The sequence below is a fragment of the Mastomys coucha genome, unplaced genomic scaffold, assembly GCF_008632895.1.
Source record: "Mastomys coucha isolate ucsf_1 unplaced genomic scaffold, UCSF_Mcou_1 pScaffold14, whole genome shotgun sequence".
NCBI classification, from domain to species: domain Eukaryota; kingdom Metazoa; phylum Chordata; class Mammalia; order Rodentia; family Muridae; genus Mastomys; species Mastomys coucha.
This window is the reverse complement of record NW_022196896.1, coordinates 48,336,288-48,354,623: the sequence shown is the minus strand read 5'-3', so window position 1 is coordinate 48,354,623 and position 18,336 is coordinate 48,336,288. Positions and strand designations below refer to the sequence as shown.

Here is an 18,336-nt window from a genome sequence, read left to right as displayed (position 1 = left end):
TAAGAAGAGAGGGGCCACGGTCCCTGCCGATTGCATTAATAGCTCAAAGGGGGCCAATACAGAAAATTAGCCGTAAACGAGCTCTGGAGATCTTCAAATGAAAGAGCCATTTATCACGCTGGCTACCTTCACTCCACTCGTTTGCTCTCTCTACTGGGAACAACTCATTTCCTCTTAACTAAATTACTTCAGAAATGTCAGCTAAGCCCACATAGCAAACATAACAAGAGAGGGAGTCTATAATGTATTGAGTGATATCAACAGGGAAGAGAAATGACATGGGTTAAGTTTTAGGAGTGGCTATGACACAACCTGATAGCTAAATACATCTTTTATACCTAGGTAATTATCTTTCATAAACATAGAAGAGAAGATGTGTAAATGTGGGCTAGTTGCTGGCCTTTTACTAATGAAGTATAATTTTCTAAAAACTGTCTAAATGCCCATTAGAAAACAAATTAAGCAACCAAGTCCCCTGCTAGTTGCTGAAATTTAGAATATTCAGTCCAGGAAACTTTCTCACCTCTCTACAGAATTAATCGCACAGAAGCATCCCTCATGGGGATAAGAATATGTAAAGATGGGAGAAGAGAGTGGGGAAGGACCTAATGAACCCATAACTTTATTGTAAGTGGTTCCTGGTGAGTTAGAAAAATAAATCAAACATTTGTTCTTTTTTTTTTTTTTTTTTTTTTTTTTTTTTTTTTTTTTTGCCCGTGGCTTTTAAAGGTAAAAATATGATATCAGGATCTCTTCTTTACAAAATAAAGCAAACATTTCAAGTATCAAATAATGGAACTGACCTAACATTCATATTTTACTACTCACCTCAAATCTATTAACATGTGCAGGGGATTACTTTACTGTTTTAAGGCATGCAAGCTTTTAAAAAGCTTTGGAGGAAAACATGTGGCAGTTTGAGAAAACAGAGCAAGCAAATTTTAGCCAACACTCTTCTTTATCTCTGGAAATTACCTTGTGCATAAATATTCATGTTTTTCTGGCAAACATATTCAAAAATGGCAACCAAATGCTTCCCACATCTAAGGAGACCAGGAACCTCAGTTTTTTCTAGGCAAGCTAAATTTCAGATATTTTTATTGGCCTGGCTATTAATAACATTTCTGATTGGTCATCTGCTGGGCATGTCCCTCTGCCAGCCAATTGATGTTGCTAGGATACTGAACCCTGAGCTAAGCTGTTCTAACTTGCCACAAAGAGGGAGGAGAGAATTAAACAACAATGACAATAGGAAACAGGAAAGCTCCTCCCTCATCCCACCCCAATCAACCAGCAATTACCCACAGGAGAAGACCCAAGAGAAACCAGTGAAAGTAACTAGTGAACAAATTTGCCAGCTTTAAGCACACACCATGAGCGTACCAGCCAAAGATGGTATTACCTAAAGAGTACAGTGTTCAGCAGCTGCTTCTCCTGTCAACCTCTCCAAGCTATATATTCATGACTTTGTAAAAGGACAACCTCTAGCATACTTTTAACCCCTTTGCCATTCTCAGTTCACAAACTGCTACCTACTTCTCCAATTTGAGTCTGGATGGATTACTTTCTAAATTATTCTTTTCTTTAATTATTTTTCGTGACTGTTAAGTGGTTGGAGTGAATCACAAATGGCTGAGGCTGGGGACTGTTGACTCCCAACATAAGGGCTGTTTTCCTCTAGCTTCAATAAGAAAGGGCTGTAGTCGTTAAAGCTGTGTTTTCCAATACCAGTCTGTAGGATAATTAAAGATTGCAAATGTGTACACATTTGCTCTCTTAAATCTGTGGCATGTGACTGACATTCAGGCCTTGAAGTAGCTACTTTACACACCAGACATTCTCTTAGTGACTGTCAGAGAAGAGGAGAAAAAAAAAAATTAAGCAGCTGCAATACGCCTGAAATGAGTTATTGTAATTACATTTAATTAGTTTAATTAGTTAATTATTTTGCTTACAGCTGTACAAGAGACTGCAAACATTTGTTAATATCACATGCACTTTAACAGTATGGGGTGATTCCACAGTCATAGTAAATCATGAGCGCATATGCAGGAAGATTTAGATGCATGCATAGTCCATCTCAACCTCTCAGGATGAGCATCTTTAGCAAAGCATTTGGCACAATTAAAAAAATAATAAAAAAGAAACAACTCATAACACACAGGAAACTGGTAACACAATTACCACCAAAAAAAAAGAAAAAATTAAACCAAACACAAGGGATGGGGGGAAGCTTTCTCCATGACACAGACTTTAGCACAGCCAAATCCAGGTATGAACAAAGTAATAATAGCAGAGTTTTTAAACCAGTGCTTCGCAGCCATTTCCCCTCTTCATGGTCATGTAGCATTTAGAATGGCTACCTTATGTATTATGAGAAAAATGGCAATTACCAGTGTTGCTCTGATCTCAATCCTGGTTTCTGATTCTGCTTAGTTCTATTTCCTTTTTCCCAGCATGCCCTTTTACCTAATCTGAAACCACTGACTGATTACAACAAATGTTTTAGCTTTTTCTTTTTTTTTTTTTTTTTTTTTTTTTTGGTCATACAAAATAAAGAACTTCCCCCAAAGTGAATGGTTATCATAAAGACATTGAAACCTTTGCTTACTTTTGGAAGGAACAATCCATACCTTTTTTAATGACTGACTGGTCCAATAGGTTCATGCCGCTGTTATTGGCATCTTCAACTGACTGTGAATATAAAAACATCGCCATTCAAATTGACTGGATATTAAAGAATTCCATACATAAATCATGTCATGGGAGTTTCTATTATTTCCATTTATATTAATTCACAAAGGAAGGTTTCATTATTATCCTTATTATCTCCAACTAGACATAGAAATGAAATTCACTGAAATGGTAAAAATCTCACAATAGAAGAAAAAGAAAGCCGAACCTATGAGAAACGTCTGGGGCACAGTATTTGCTTTGTTATTATCAGAAACACAGATATTGTACAGACACACAAACTTTTATACCATTTGTCCAAATGAATTGTGAAAAGTTGGCAAAAGCTAAAAGATCTCTCACCAATATTAGTTAAAGCAATTTCGTCTTTCTTTTTCCTTCTTATCCCAGTGCATTCAACCCCAGCGTCGTTTTTTTTTACAAATACATAATAGTTTATATTATGAGACTTTAATTAAAGTCTGAGCAATTTGGACTGGAATGAAAACAGCAATACAACACAGCCTCCAGGACCTCACACCCACTGTAATCCACACACAGGAGAGGAGCCTGGACAGTGTTCCACACACACCCTCCCCCATGCAGGTGCTGCTGCCTAGCAAGGAGTACACCTGTTAGGAAGGCAGGAACTACCAGTGTGCTCTCTCTCTCTCTCTCTCTCTCTCTCTCTCTCTCTCTCTCTCTCTCTCTCTCTCTCTCTCTCTCTTTCTCTCTCTCTCCACACACACACACACACACACACACACACACACACACACACAAAGGATCCATCCCAGTCAGCATTTTGCTAATCACAAAGAATATCCATCTTCAGTTTCATCCCAGAGAAGGGGAAGTTTCAAGTCATATTTGGCTGCACTTCTGAGGGAATAGTTGTTGGAGGTAGTTCCTTGCTGTCAGGACGCATGGGAACCAGGCCTTCTAGCTGTGCATTGTAGGGTGTCAAACAAGCAGATTCCCTTCCATCCTCCCCACTCCTAAAGAAAATAACCACTGTCTTTTTGAATCTCACAACTGCTTCCCTTGATCCTTTGGAACTTAGGTTTGGACCAATTTGTCACCCACTCTATAAAAGATGTCTCAAAAGGGCTTTAAGAGCGAGATATCCGCCCCCAGTACTTCCTATTCATTCAGAATGCTTCTTTAGACAGGGTGTGAGTCCATCACAAGAAAAAAAAAAAGACTATCACAAACAAGCAATTGTGGCTTGAGAAATGAGACATTTTAACCATCAGGGGGTATGCTCTGCTTATGTTTCTTCTCACTCTTACTAGTCACTCTTCTGCTCTTAGAAGGCTGAGGGCAGGGTGTGTCTCCATTCGAACTGTTTTCTTCTATGTTGTAGACTGCCATATACATCTTAATAGTGAGGAGGTATCTTAAAAATATTTCATGAAACTTGTTCTTAAGTTTCCAGGGAACCCTGCCCCATACATAGACATGTTCACACTCAGTTCATCCCTTTCTAAACTTGTGTGTGTGTGTGTGTGTGTGTGTGTGTGTGTGTGTTGGCAAGGTCTATGAGTCCACCAGGGACAGAGCTATTTGCTTGTTTTGTGGGAATGAAACCCGTCGCATACAGGGCTGGACCCATGAGCCCCCACACCTCACAACCATGTTGGTGCGCAAATATGTATCCACGCCTCATCAGCAACGTGGGGTAGTTGTGGTAGTTAATGAGAAGGCTCTTGTCTGATTTTCTATCTAATTACGGCCGCCTGCTGGGTTTTTGTACAGGATATTCACGCAGCATGCTGGCGCTTAATCGTCACAGGGAGGATCGTAAAGATTTAATTAGGACTGCATGCGGAAGCACAGAAAAACAACTCAGACTCATAATTACTAGACTTCTTTAGTTAAAAGTGATACCAGGGGTTGCTTTAAGACACAAGGGTGTGTTTTGAGTGGTGTGTGTGTGTGTGTGTGTGTGTGTGTGTGTGTGTGTGTGTGTAGGGTTCAGTTAATAGCTTTATACATTGATACTCATGAGTAGTGGGTGGTAGAGTGATGGGAGGTTAGAGAGCCAAGCTGTGAAGAACAAGATGCCTATGTGGCAAGTAAACAAATCCACAACTAGGTGTCCCCTCATTTTCTTTTTCTGTAACCATTTCCCTCTGAGTTTTTAACACTGCCCCCCTCCCCAATGGGTGAAATGTAGCATACCCGGAACCCAGACAGCGATCTGCTAGTTTAATAGCCCCTGTGAGTAAATTGAAATAGAAATTGACAGGGTTTTATAGTTTCATTTAAAAAATATTAGAAGCATTTGGTTAATTAGCTCTTCTCCTTTTCTTTCACAGGGCGGTGGCCTCGTGAGTGTGCCTCTAGGTCACATGAAGTCCCCCCAATCCTGGACCCATAGGGCCTAGGCAGCACCCTCTAGCTGTCTGGTCCCTGGCTTCCAGTGTCCTGAATGCACATGACCAGACCCTTGAGATAGAACAAGTGACTCTGAGGTCCAGGCCAAACCAATCTGTTGTCACTTCTAGAGACTAGTAAGGGTGCAGACACTCCTCTTGGGTTTGTTGTTGCTTGGTGTGTGGAAAGCTGACAGCTTCCATTACTGCATCTAGATCCAGAACTTGGCAATGGTCTCTCATGGGGGAGCTGATCAGTTAGACTTCTGGATCCTAGGGATTCATCTTCTCCTTCACTCCCTATGGCATTTCAGCTTTTTCCTATCCCTATCACAGATACCAGCCTCACACCCTTGCTTCACTCTTGAGGCTGGCATGGGCTGCACTCCAAGTACCTCTCACACTTAGGGCTGTTGGAGAAGGTCCCACGGGACTCCCCACATTGGCCAGGCTATCAGCTGAGGGGAGAGAAGTAGGGAGCTCTCTCTAACCCTGCAGTCTCTGAGCAAACTGTATCAGCTCAGACTAGATGCTGTGTTCACTTAGAAATTCTAAAGCTGTCCAGTTGCTTTACTATATTCTCCCAACAACATTTTCCTGGCCTTGTTTTGTCCCAGTTCCTTTGCATTTTGCTAAACACTCAAAAACCCCTTAGAGTTTTGACTTAAAGAAAACATTCTAAAACTAGAGAAATTTGCTCATGTTGGAGAGACATTCAGGGTTCCATTGCCTGAGTCCCTTGGCCTTCAGGGTGGAGGTAGAGGTAGTGGGTGATGTTAACATCCCCAGTGATGATGAGAATGTGTAATGGTAGTAGGTGATGTTATCATCCCCAGGGTAATGGGGATGTGTTGTTGATCCACCTTCATTATTCAGTACTTTGAACCATACTCAGAAAGGTTAATTTAAAAACTTTCCCCCCAGACGCATATTACGCCAATGCATTAAAAAAATGGCTCAATATTTCTTTTCTTATATGGTATTCTGAAATGGGCAATACCTCTAGACAGCTCAGTAAAATCAACAAAAGCATCACTCGGTACTGTGGATGAATCCAGCTACAGATTAGATGATTTCCTCCTTTTTAATAACAAGGTTCCCCGAAAACAATGAAGCATCACTGACCACACAGGGATGGTGTTTGACACTGTCACCACGTTTTGACTGTTCTCGAAAACACACACACACACACATTCTTTAAGGGCTTTGCTACCTTCTCTTTTCCTTTTCATTTTTCTTTGCTCCAGAAGTAAGTCTACAATGATGCATAACAAACTCAACTATGGCAATGAGATCCAAGTGTCAATTAAATGCTTTACAACAATATTTATCTTTTCTGGAGACTCGTTAAATTTGGAAGGGTAGGTAAAGCAGAACTGTTCAGAATCACCCTGACAGTATTTAGGAATCATTTCTTTGATGTTTCTTTGTTTAGTTTAACCAAGTATTCTTGTCGGAGACAGCCTCCTGTTGTGTAGGTTGCAGATGGGATACTGGGTGGGTAGGGATTGTGTTTTGAACCTTTTGTTTTAAAAAATAAACACGTGATGCCTCTTCAGGGGAAGATGGTAACCTCGGGGAGGGGCAACAACTGTCAGAGGAGAGGTGGGAAACATTGCTTTATAATCAGTTAATTAGCCCTCAAAGAGAAGAAATTTCCCAAAATGCTATCGTTCTCATGGACTCCAGAACCCCATCGCAGCTTTCTCTGTCGGCCCCCTGAGCAAAGATCCCCTTGTCAGATGATGGCCTTAGAATTCTGATTGGGAAAGGGGTTCTGCAGCTTTTGGAAATTCAGAGCAAAGGGTCTATAAACACACACTCTTGCAGAGTTCATTATTATTCCTAGTCTTCCACACCAGAGAAAACACCTGGAGCCTTCAGTGGCCCTTGTGTCTTCTTGCTTAGAGCTCTGTTCTGCAGACAGACAGCACTTTGCCCACCAAGCCAGCGGGACAGGCTCACTATGTGTTACTCCTGGCGCCAACTTCTCTACACAAAGCAACAGAGAATGTACAAGTCCAGTAGCTGAGTCAAGACGAAAACATTAGCCTTGATGGCAAAGACTGTAAACTATCACGAACGTATTTCCTCCTTCAAGATTTAATTTCCAGCCGTCCTGTCATTCATACATGGATCTCTAGAAACCGCCACCTTGTAGCCATACACTCAAACACACACTTTTGTCCTGTCCGGTTGATCCGGTTCTAAAGATGCCAACTCCCCCCCAACAAGAGAAGACCAGGCCGCCCCTCCCCTCTTCCTCCCCTTGCCCCCGGCATTCTTCTTTTATTATCGGTTATGTTTAATTTTGTTTGTTTGGAATTACCTGCACGTCTTCCATGCCCGGATGCCCAAGGCCGTGCAACGAGAGGCTGTCGCCCATGCCGGCGTCCAGGCCGTGATGTGCGGAATGCAGCAGCACGTCCGGCCGGCGGACAGAGTGGTAGTCCCTTCGGGGGTCGAGGCCAGAAAGCTGGGGCAAGGCTGCCCGGGGCTGGGGCAGGAGAGAGCCGGCTTCTGAACCCACTTCCTGCCGTTGCCGTTGCCCCCACGGGTGTTGCTGGGGCTGGTGCAGAGGGTTCAGGGAGTAGGGATCGTTGACGTGGGAGTACGGGTCTTGACTCTGGTGGTAGGGTAGCGGCTGGTAGGGGGGCGGGAAGTAGGGTGGCTGGAAGTCCGATGATGGCGTGTGGGACAGCGGCGGGGCGCTTGAGTAGGGTCCTTGGGACACAGAGCCCAGCTGAGAGAGTCTCGAGCTATGGCTTGGGACGCCATCGTGCCGGTCCTGGGAGGCGAGAGAGAAGCAAAGGAGAAGAGAAAGGGGAGAAGGGAGAAAGGAGGAAGAAGGAGAGGGAGAAAGGTGAGGGAAGGAGGGAAAGAAAGAGGGAGGGAGAAGGAGAAAGAAGAAGAAGAAGAAGAAGAAGAAGAAGAAGAAGAAGAAGAAGAAGAAGAAGAAGAAGAAGAAGAAGAAGAAGAAGAAGAAGAAGAAGAGAAGGAAGAGAAGGAGAAGAAGGAAGGAGGAGGAGGAGGAAGAGGAGGAGGAGGAGGAGGAAGAGGAAGAGGAGGAGGAGGAGGAGAAGGGGAAAGGAGAGAAGTTCGGTTTCTGTACAACTTTTCAGGGATAAGGGAAGCAGCAAGAAGCTATACTTAGTTAGACTCCAAGCTGACTCAGGGCCACATGGTAAAATGTCAATAGTCCCACACGGGAAGCTTCTGGAGAAGACTTAACAACAGAAATAGGAAGCTCACCCACTACCCGGCCTAGAGGCATCTTTTGACAGTGCAAAGTAGGCAAACGGGAAAGAGAAGAAAGTGTTTGTGGGCAGAGGTAGCTTAAAGCCTTGATTTTAAAAAATGTAGGACTTAAGGGTGGTGTTTGCTTTTCTAAGTGTTTCTTGCCCCTACTTCTTTTAGAGCTCCAAAGTACACCAAATGAAACTTGCTAATAGCTGTGATGAGGGGCTGGTTGAAAAACCAACGTCTGCCATCCCTGGCAGGTAGCTGGCTGGCCCCGGGGCTCACACAAGCAGGAGATTCCCAGAGCGGGGAGGAATCTGCATGATCTGAGCTTCCAGCTACCCCTCCCTCCCCAAGAGGAATTAAATAACTTAGTGTTTGATTGAAACGGATCTCCTCTGAAATCACAGCCTAAGCCCACGTTAAATTGAGTTGTGGTTTGCAGGAGTTATTTCTAAGCTTGCTTTCCATCTCTCTTGCCATTCTACTCGGGGTGTTAAAATAAGGAGCAGAAGCTGTGGGAGGAAGAAATAACTCCCACACCGTACCTTCACCCCTCTCCAGTCTAAGCCAAGTGAGTGGAGAAATGGGAAAGAGCAGGACACTTTTAAGTCTCTCCCCCATCCTTCCTGAAAATGGCACACAGTAAAGTCCCCCTGGTTCTTTCTGGAGAAACAGCCACCTACAATTACAAACTTCACTGACAAAAAGTTTTCTGGGTTCAGCCTCACCCCCTCCCAGCTGACTCCGGGAGCTCAGACAGGGAACGCACAAAGCAGAGAGAAGCAGCTGCAGCCTCGACCAATTATGGTGCTAAATTACCAAGCCAAAGGCACTCAAAGGAAGACAGGGAGATGGAGGGACACACACACACACACACACACACACACACACACACACACACACACACAAAGATGCAGGGACAGAGACGGTGAGAGGAGGAGGCATGCACTTCTGGTACAACGGGAATCCGAACTCACCATGGATGAATAGGTGTGGACTAACATCTGGAAAAAAAAGCCTGGTTACTGCTCAAAATAACAATGAATTTAAAAAAAAAAAAATCAAGGAGTCCAGCAGAGAAGCAAGCTGGACACAGCAGCTGAGCTTGAGATGTTTCCAGGACAAGCCATCAAAAAAAAAAAAAAATCCCCCCCCCCAAGAAGATTGGAGGTGCCTGTCATAGACAGGCAGACCTGCTCATCCGTCTCTCAACTGTCTTTTTGGCCTCTTTTCTTCTGCGGGTTCTTTGGGGTTCCAGAAACAGTCCTCTTCCACCCGAAGCTGGGCTCAGACTGCTCAGGCGCCCCTTCCTCCCTCCGCTTGCCTACACCGCCTCATAATAATTGATATTCATGACTATTAATATTACACGAGTACTTTAAAGGGAGAATGGAGGACAAATGGAGCGTGAAGCAGCAGCGAGCTCAGAGCTCCTCCACTATTGTAAATGACGTTCATTCAGTGGAGAATTACTAGATGTAATCAGACGAGGGGGCTGGCGGAGGCAGACTGGGGGGAAAGTTGAGCAGCAAAGAGGCAGAACTTCAATTAACTGAGCGGGGACGCTCTCTTGCTCTCGTAAGGAAGCCTCTGCTCTTTGGATTCGGCAGTATGGAGGAGCAAGGGCTGGGGGTCCCAGAGAATGTAGGTGTTCTTGTACAAAGAGGAAAACTTTCCCAACAGGGAGGAGGTGGTTGCCCTGGGTGCTTGGTGTGCTGATTAAAAAAAGCAAACTAGAAAGGCACTGCCTGGTCATCTGTTGGGGAGAAAAAAGTAAAACGGGTGGGCCTGTTTGTTTACATGTGTTTACTTCGAGCTACTCCTACTTTTATTGAATGCAGAAGATCAAGTTGTTTTTTTGGTTTTTTTTGAAGCACGTAAGAGAGATGGGGCCTTTTTGAACACAGTGCAGCCTTTTCCTCTCTAGCGCTTACAGCCTGCCTGCAATTTTTTAAGTCCTAGGTTTAAAAATATATGTGATTGGTCTTCAAGCACACTAAACGTATCCTTTCCAGGCAAAGCCAGGGGCAACAGAAAATCTTTTGGGATGTATCAGGAACCCGTTCAACTGGCCTGACTGCCATTTCTGTTAAACTTCAACCGTTGTCCAGACTGAAATAGACTCCTTTCCACCACGCGGTGTGCGGGGTCTCGGGGCTTTCCAGCTGAAAATTTAGGCAGCCAGGAGCTAGTCACTCTCTCTCCTCCCTCCCCAAGCCTACTCTCCTCTCCTCTCTCTCCTACCCCCTCTTCTGGCCCTTTTCTCACCCTCCCTCCTATTCTTTTCCTCTCCCCCTCTCCTTTCTTCTCTCCCTCCCCATTCCTCTTCTCACTTTCCACTTTTACTCTTCCCCACTCCCGTCCCCACCCCCCGCCCTCCCTCATTTCCCATTTAGCCGTTTATTTTTTTTTTCATAAGCAAAGAACTAGCATCATACTGATTAGTATAATCCTTCTATGCATACCCAGAGCGATTTCCACCGCGGCCCCAGCTCAGCCAGTGCTACGTTTACTACAGGGGGTGGGGGGAGATGTGTTCTTTAGCATAGTTTAACACCCTGGACTTGAACATAATCCCGCCTGTTAGGAATAAAAGAACGCCGAACAGAAATGAATCCACCAGGCAGGGAGGCGCGGTTCCTCAGTACACTACCACAAAGAGGAATGCGAAACCCAAGAAAGAAGAAAAAATTTCTTCTTCTTCTTCCTCTCTCTCTCTCTTTCTCTCTCTCTCTCTCTTTCTCTCTTTCCCTCCCTCTTTCTCTTCCTACCCTTTCCTGTCTCTCATTTTCTTCTTGACTTCCTTTTCTTCTACCTCTTTCCCGCTTCTTTCTCACTTTCTCATTTACGTCTAAATGAGGTCGTAGGAACGGCAGATCTGGGGGTCACTAGGCACTGGCTCTAGCCGCTCTAGCCAGGAAGCTTAAGGAGCCGCGGCCACTCAGCGGACCCAACAAAGAGCCGCAGGGAAGGAACTGGCCCTGCCTCCGGACTCCCCTTAGCTGAGCAAGACTAACCTCCGCGAGGCTGTCGCTAGATGTCCCAACACCAACAAGGCTCAGGGTTCAGATTTCTTTCCGGACCCCTTACCGAGTCTGGGCTGTCCACCTCTGCCAGGTGGCCCAGCCTGGTGCTGCTCGTGCGGGTAGCCCCGGTCTCATCTCTGCCTTCCGATTTCCAACTTTTCCGCGTCACCTCTGGCCTCTACCTCCCTCTTCGCTAACCCCCTTTCGCTTTCTTTTTTTTTCTGATCCTCTTATTTCTCCAAGCTTCGGAGTCTGTCTTCCCTCTCTCGACGTCCCCTTGAGCCTTACTTTCCTTTCCTCTTGAGCTCAGCTCCCCAGCTCCCGGGCTGTGGCGCAGGATCCCACATCTGTCCCCAGCCGGGCCGCTTCGCCTCGCCCGTGAGCTGCAAGGGCAGCGGGACAGCCTCGCTCGACGCGGACTCTGGAAGCGCCTGGTGGCGTCCGAGAAGGCGGAGGGCAAAGCGCGGGAGGGTTGTGCTTGCCTGGGGACCCGTAGCCGGCAGCACGAAGTGTGGGCAGACTTTGTTAAAAATGCCCATACGCGGCGGCTGCCAGCTCTGCTTGAACCACTGACCCGCAAAGAAACAAAACACGACAAAACAAAAATAACAAACCGCGCTCTCTCCCCATACTGTATTGGATTTGTTCATACATTCGTCCTTTCCCCCTCGCTCTCCCTAGATATCTACCCTCTACCTGCGTACGTTGGTTACCGGTTTCAGAAAAATTTATTAAAAGTTAAAAAAAAGCAAAAATTAAAGTCGGCGTGAGGCTTAAAAACCCGATTCTCTCCCGTACTCAAAATAAGGGGAGATTGTTTTTCCCTGACTGTCTGCCTAAATTCTGTGGTTACCCACCAGAGCCTACAAGGGGGAGGAGAGAAAGAAAAGAAAAAGAAAAATAGCTCCAAATTAAACTTGTCTCATTCCAACCTTAAAAGTTCCCTTTCTGGAGAGCGAAGTCTCCTAGAGCCAGCCTTAGAAAACTTAAAGAAACCTCAGAAACCCGATCGGAAATCTACGAGTAAATAGCTTAAAATATATCAGCTGGGATGTCCACGAAGCTCCAGTTTTCTATCTCCAAAGCTCTAAAATGCATCTGGGGTGTCCGCTCACCTCATAGATGTCTTCGTACTTGACATTCTCCACGAGTTTCCAGAGCATGATCGCAGCCTGGTCTCTAGGAGGTGAGTGCATTCATGTGAGGAGCAGATGTCTGGTTTCTCAGGACTCCGCTGTCTGTAATGATCCATCTATAATTGGAAATGGGGGATACACACCAAATCCGACGCTCCTCTCCCATCGCAACTTATATCTGTTGTCTCAAACAATAGGCTGGAGAAGTAAGCCTCAGCAGACAGAAAAACATTATTGCACACAGGACTTAGATACAACGCGCACGCACACACACACACACACACACACACACACACACACAGAGACACACACACAAACGCGCGCGCACACACACATGCACACATATATATTATAAAAAATCATAAACACGAATTTACGCGCAGATACCCACATTAGTTACATAAACACCTCTGGGTCACAGAATCCACAGACTAAGCGTGCATTTAAAGGGAATACAGTGGTTCAGAACGAGTAATAAAAATAGATACGTTAAAAATCTGTTTTGAAAATGGCGAATCATTGTAGCCACTAACTAAAGTGTTTTAATAATTGACAATGAGAAACCAGGCACATCAGCTCCCAAATTTTCTACACTTTGTTTGTTTTTTTAAAGGGGGACCATTACTGAGATTTTAAAAACAGTTTTCCTATTCTTGTATGTTTAAGAGAGCATTAAAAAGAAAACACCACTAGATCTTTTGACTTTGAATTATTTTCCTCTATTGATGCAACTTTATAAAAGTATCATTGTGGAAAAAGAAAAACAAAACTGTTTACTACAATGATTTCTGATATTTTGCTCATTTTGCCTAACATATTTGGAAATTTGAATATCTTGTGGGCCCTGCAATCTATATTGCTTGTCGCTTTAGGGATTAGTTATGTATTTTTAGTGGCTCCTTAGTGTCTTTCTGTTTGCCTGGAGTCTCAATTTTATTAAGTTTTTTTTTTTTCCTTCACATGATGGAAATAAAGCACAAAATGTTAATTATGAGACCTTTAACATGGGTATAGAATATTTTGTATTTGGGCTTGTTGCCTGTAATTTGTGATTTTAATCTGGTAGATTTGAGGCGGACACCCAAATCTTTGAGAAGGTTTAAGCTTTATACTGTTTAAGGAGACAGTGGGAAATATTTTAAGATGTGCAAGAGTAAATACTGTTTGGCCATTTTGCTTTGGGATAGATCTTCTCTTGAATATGTTATTTGTGAAGTTTAGTTTTAAAAAACTAAAACTATTTTCAAAAGCATAAATGACAACAAGTATGAAGTTTAACTGTTAACCTAACCTCAAATGTTAGACACAGTTTAACCTGTCCACCCTGTAAGACACAGGATTTTTTTTTTTTTTTAATTTCATGAGGGATTCTATATTCACTAGCTCCCTCTCCTCCCCATCTTCCCACCCTCTTTCTGGGTTTGGAGGGTTCCCTGAAGCCAGCAGGGAGGCACTGAAGAAGATCTTGGCCCCTGGGGCAGAAAATAAATGACAGGAGGGAATGAGGAGGGTTGGGGTAATTTGGGGTGGAAGTTATTAAACCTGATGAGGGTGAATCTGTAAAGGGAGACTGTCCTTAAACCCAGGACTCCTGTGCACTCTGGAGCTCCGGCAGGGTGGGAGGCTACGGAAGCAGGGGAAGGAAGACTCCAAATAGACTAGGAAGACCGCATTTCCTAAGAGCCAAGCTGAGGACTCCTACCTCGCACAAGGAAAAATCCTGTAGCTCTATTGTTGTTGCTGTTATCATTATTAATTTACTGTAAGTCAAATGAAGGGAATGCAGGGTGCTTCAGGCAGAACTTGAGAAACATCTTTTTCTCTAGTCACTGTTTCTTTTCTTCCTTTTCCTTTCCTCCTTCTTTCAACCCTTCCCCTCCCTTCCCCTCCCTCTCTCCATTCTTCCCTTTCCTTTTTGCTCTTCTATTCTTTACTTCCTTTCCCTCCTCTTCTTCTTTCCTCTCCCTCTTCCCTCTATTAAAAAGAAAATTTTCTAAAACCACACAGAATCTTCCAGCGTCGGCAGATATGTCTCCCTTTCAGCACTAGAGATGGTTGGGGGGACAGGAAATCATTCTTCTTAATGTCGCTGTGTGGAAGGACTTAACGTGGATTCCACACCCTTTCACTAAGCCAGCCTCTGCTTGATAATTTGAAAGATAGGTGTTATAGATTTGGAAATTAAAATTCCCCGGAAGCAAACTTATTAAAAAGATAGTTCTCATCCCTCTTTCTAATCTTTAACTGCTAGGTTTTAACTGTCTAAAGATAACCTTAACCCAAACCAAAAAGCATTTGGAAAAAAAACTTCCATTTTTCCCTAAATACATTTATTCATGCTTTAAAATCACTTTGGGGCATATAATTGATTAATCTGAGATAAACTCTAACATTTACTAAAACCAAATTAAACTGAAGATATAATTTTTACTCATAAAACTATTTAAATAGGTAATATAGTATGTTAGCATGACTGTTTTGAAGTCTCATTTATGTAGAATTTCACTTGTGTTTTTAAAAATCTTAACATTATATATTTAAAAGTAGAAATGTACTTGGTATTTGTTAAAAATATCTAAGTACTTTACAAAACATTAAAAATAAGCCCAGTTTTATTAAGAACCAAACAAACTGAAAAAATGTGCACACATACATACATACATACATACATGGATAGCTATCCGAAGAAATGCATAGCGATAATAGAAATCCTTGTTAATTCTGCGATGTGGCATTTTGTGAAAAAATCCCAGCTATTTCACCACAAATCTTTCCCAGGGACCGGTCCCTCCTTCATTGAACAGGCAACACCGCCCTCTGTAGGAATTTTGAAGACTCAAACGACTAGCCCTCAATTTCTTTTTTATTTTTATTTATTTTTTAAGCATCCCTCCCCTTTCTTGATTCTTGAAAACGTGTTATGACTAAGAGCATTTTGACCATCTAACTCTTACCACACCCATTTACTTTAGAAATACTCTAAAATGATTTAGCACTTCAAAAACGTACAAATTAACCCAACTTCGAAGAAAAGATTCCTAAGTGGAGAACTTTCTCTTGACTACATTCTATTTAATTTCGTGTTACTTCTTATTCAAACTCTCAAAAAATTCTCTCACAGATTGAGGCAAACACAGATGCGAAAGTGAGACAGGGTTTTGAATTTCTAAGGGAAACTGTGTAAAACTGGGGCTCTCATCAATATATTTATTTTTCTGGGCACAGGCACGCTCCTTTGGGTAAGAGCGCTCTGGGGATAACCCGGATCAGCTCACTCACGCGTTTCCCCTTACGCATGTTAACTGCACTTTATTACTGCAAAGAGGTGAGTTATTAACCCCACCCCCTTTTCAGCCACATATAAATGTAATGTTGTCCAATAAACGTCACGAATCAGGGCTGCAAAGCAAACTCACCTAGCATGGAGACCTCTGCTGGCAGTTTTTGGAATAGGTTTGTACTTTTTTAAAATGTCTGTTAAATCTCTATCAAAGTTTAGTCCCCTTGTTCCTTCCTTCTAACAAATCCAGTTCCAACTTATCTAGTCTCTTTCATTACAGCCAACCCTCACCTCGGCCCTCTTGTAGGAAGTCTCCTGTACCCTTTAATACTCCCACTACATTATCTTATCCTTGGGTTCCTCTTTTTTATCTTCTCTAAATACAAAAAAAACAATACAAGATGAAAATATAACACTTTAAAACTAGTATAATAGTGCTAAGATTAATCCTTGACAGCTCTCACTCCAGAATGAAACATATTTAACATCCTGAAGTCCTGTGCATTAAGCTATAATTTGGGGATTGTTGCAGTTCAATTAATGCTTATTGATGAATAAATTACCTGCAGATAACTTTGCACACCATTTAAATTTTGGTCACAGTCTCAAAAATACTTATTTAAGTCTCAGGAAAGCACTGTTTCCTGCCAGCTCGGGGAAGTGGACATGGGTGTTTTTAACTTTGGGTCTCAGGAAAGCACTGGTTCATGCCAGTTTGAAGCAGTGGACATGGGTGTTTTTAACTTTGGGTCTCAGGAAAGCACTGGTTCATGCCAGTTTGAAGCAGTGGACATGGGTGTTTTTAACTTTGTTTTTCCCATCATGTATTAAACACATTCCTCACAGTCTGGTGGTGCTTCATTCCTTTGGAAATCAGAAAGAGAACAATTCTGAATTATTTATGTTTCCAGAATTATCTTTATCCTGTATTTACAAATAGAGAAGAGAAGAAAAAAAAAAAGAAAGAAGGAAGGAAAAAGAAAGAAGACAAACTGACAGACAGATAGAAAGAAAGCACACAAGCAAGCAAGTAGACAGAAAGATAGAAAGAGCAAAGAGAGAAAGAAAGAAAGAAAGAAAGAAAAGCCAGTTGTGGTGGCTGACATCTTTAACCCCAGCACTCAGGAGACAGTGTCAGAAGACCTTATAAATTTGAGTCCAGTCTGGTGTATATGGTGAGTTAAAGGACAATTGGGGTGACAGAGAAAGATTCTCTCTCTCGGGTGATGGAGAAAGAGAGATTATCTGGAGGAGAGAGAGAAACCTTTGCATGGGTCAGCATTATCCAACCCTAACAGACCACTTACCCATCACAAGGTTTATTGCTCATGGAACATTAAATACGACAGGATGACACCTTGTGTTACTATGATAGTATGACTCTACTGTTCTACCATAATTCCATCATGAAATCTTTAATGATCATATCTTTTGGACAGACTTTATTGCATATCTTTTAAAGTAGATTTTGAGAAATTACTTCTGAGTGAGAAGATTCCATCCAAAACCTTGCTTCTCAGCTCTACATTGCTTTGATGTCACAGAAAGCAGGTCACATGTGCTTTCTGTGTTTCAGGTGTGAGGAAGCAAAATGAGAGGAAGATATGAGATTGTTTCTAAATATTAAATTTTGTTCAAAATGAGATCTAGGCCAACCAGGGTTACATGATAAGACTCTTTCATGTAAAATGAAAATTGGGTGGAGTTATCTCTAGATTGTTATTTTATGGTTATACAGACAGAGAGAGGCAAATATTGTAAAGAATTATTTCTTACTTGACCCACAATATTTAGTCAATATTTCCTTGGGAACTTTTTTTTTAAAGAGATGTTCTAGTTATATAGTCCATGCTTGCCAAGAGTTGAAATCCTACTACCTTGGCCTTCTGAGAGCTAGCAGGCCTAGCAAATGTGTGAATTTTTAAATAAATAGTTGCTAAAAAAAAAAAAAGTGTAACTAACTTCCTTTGGACCTTCAAGGAGCAATGGTAACTTTATTAAACATTTTAAATGTTTTGAAATCCTTAGGATTTTCCGGTTAACTGTGGGGGTTGCAAACTATAGAGCCTAAGGAATATAAATGGGAGGCTGGAAGAAGGGGTGCAAACAGGCATTGATCTGAACTGCATGATGCTAGTGACATTTCATGTAAAATGTGAGCTGTCACTGATATAGGCCAGGCACTTCCGCCATCATGGATGTTTCCCATAGTATTACTTTTAAAAGGAAAGGTCTTGAAGTGTAAGACTACCAAACAATTTTGTTTCAAAATGCAACCAATAGACCAATACATATCTATGAGGGGAAAGCATTTGCACATTGAGACTAGGAGAGATATAGAGCAGAATATAACCTTTAAAGCATGAATAAACACATACAGTGAATAACATGAAGGCTGAAGTATCTCATAAGTACCAGAGACATTTGGAGAAATTAATGTCACATGGGAAGCATTTCTAAAATTCACATTTGTGAATTTTGATAAAAAACAGAGAAGGATACTTATGTTGTGACTTTTATTTTGTAATTGGAAATAGTTTTATTTATTTATTTATTTATTATATGTAAGTACAATGTAGCAGTCTTCAGACATACCAGAA

General features: G+C 42.4%; 1 protein-coding gene across 5 annotated transcripts in view; it reads right to left on the bottom strand.

Annotated features, from left to right (window-relative positions):
- Positions 1–12,771, bottom strand: part of Tfap2b (transcription factor AP-2 beta) — a 29,698-nt gene extending 16,927 nt beyond the window's left edge. For 3 of the 5 annotated variants that reach the window (XR_004117827.1, XM_031366967.1, XM_031366966.1), the window contains exons 1-4: positions 12,436–12,739; positions 9,272–9,298; positions 7,381–7,839; positions 2,634–2,694 (exon numbers count right to left, since the gene is read on the bottom strand). Coding sequence is in view for 4 of the 5 variants with exons in the window: in XM_031366967.1 (XP_031222827.1) it covers positions 2,634–2,694; positions 7,381–7,839; positions 9,272–9,298; positions 12,436–12,516 (628 nt within the window). In the remaining variant the exon portion in view is untranslated. Of the gene's footprint in view, positions 1–2,633; positions 2,695–7,380; positions 7,840–9,271; positions 9,299–12,435 lie in introns of all 5 variants that reach the window. The other 2 variants (XM_031366969.1, XM_031366968.1) reach the window with 1 other exon arrangement.
- Between the last annotated feature and the right edge of the window lie 5,565 nt (positions 12,772–18,336).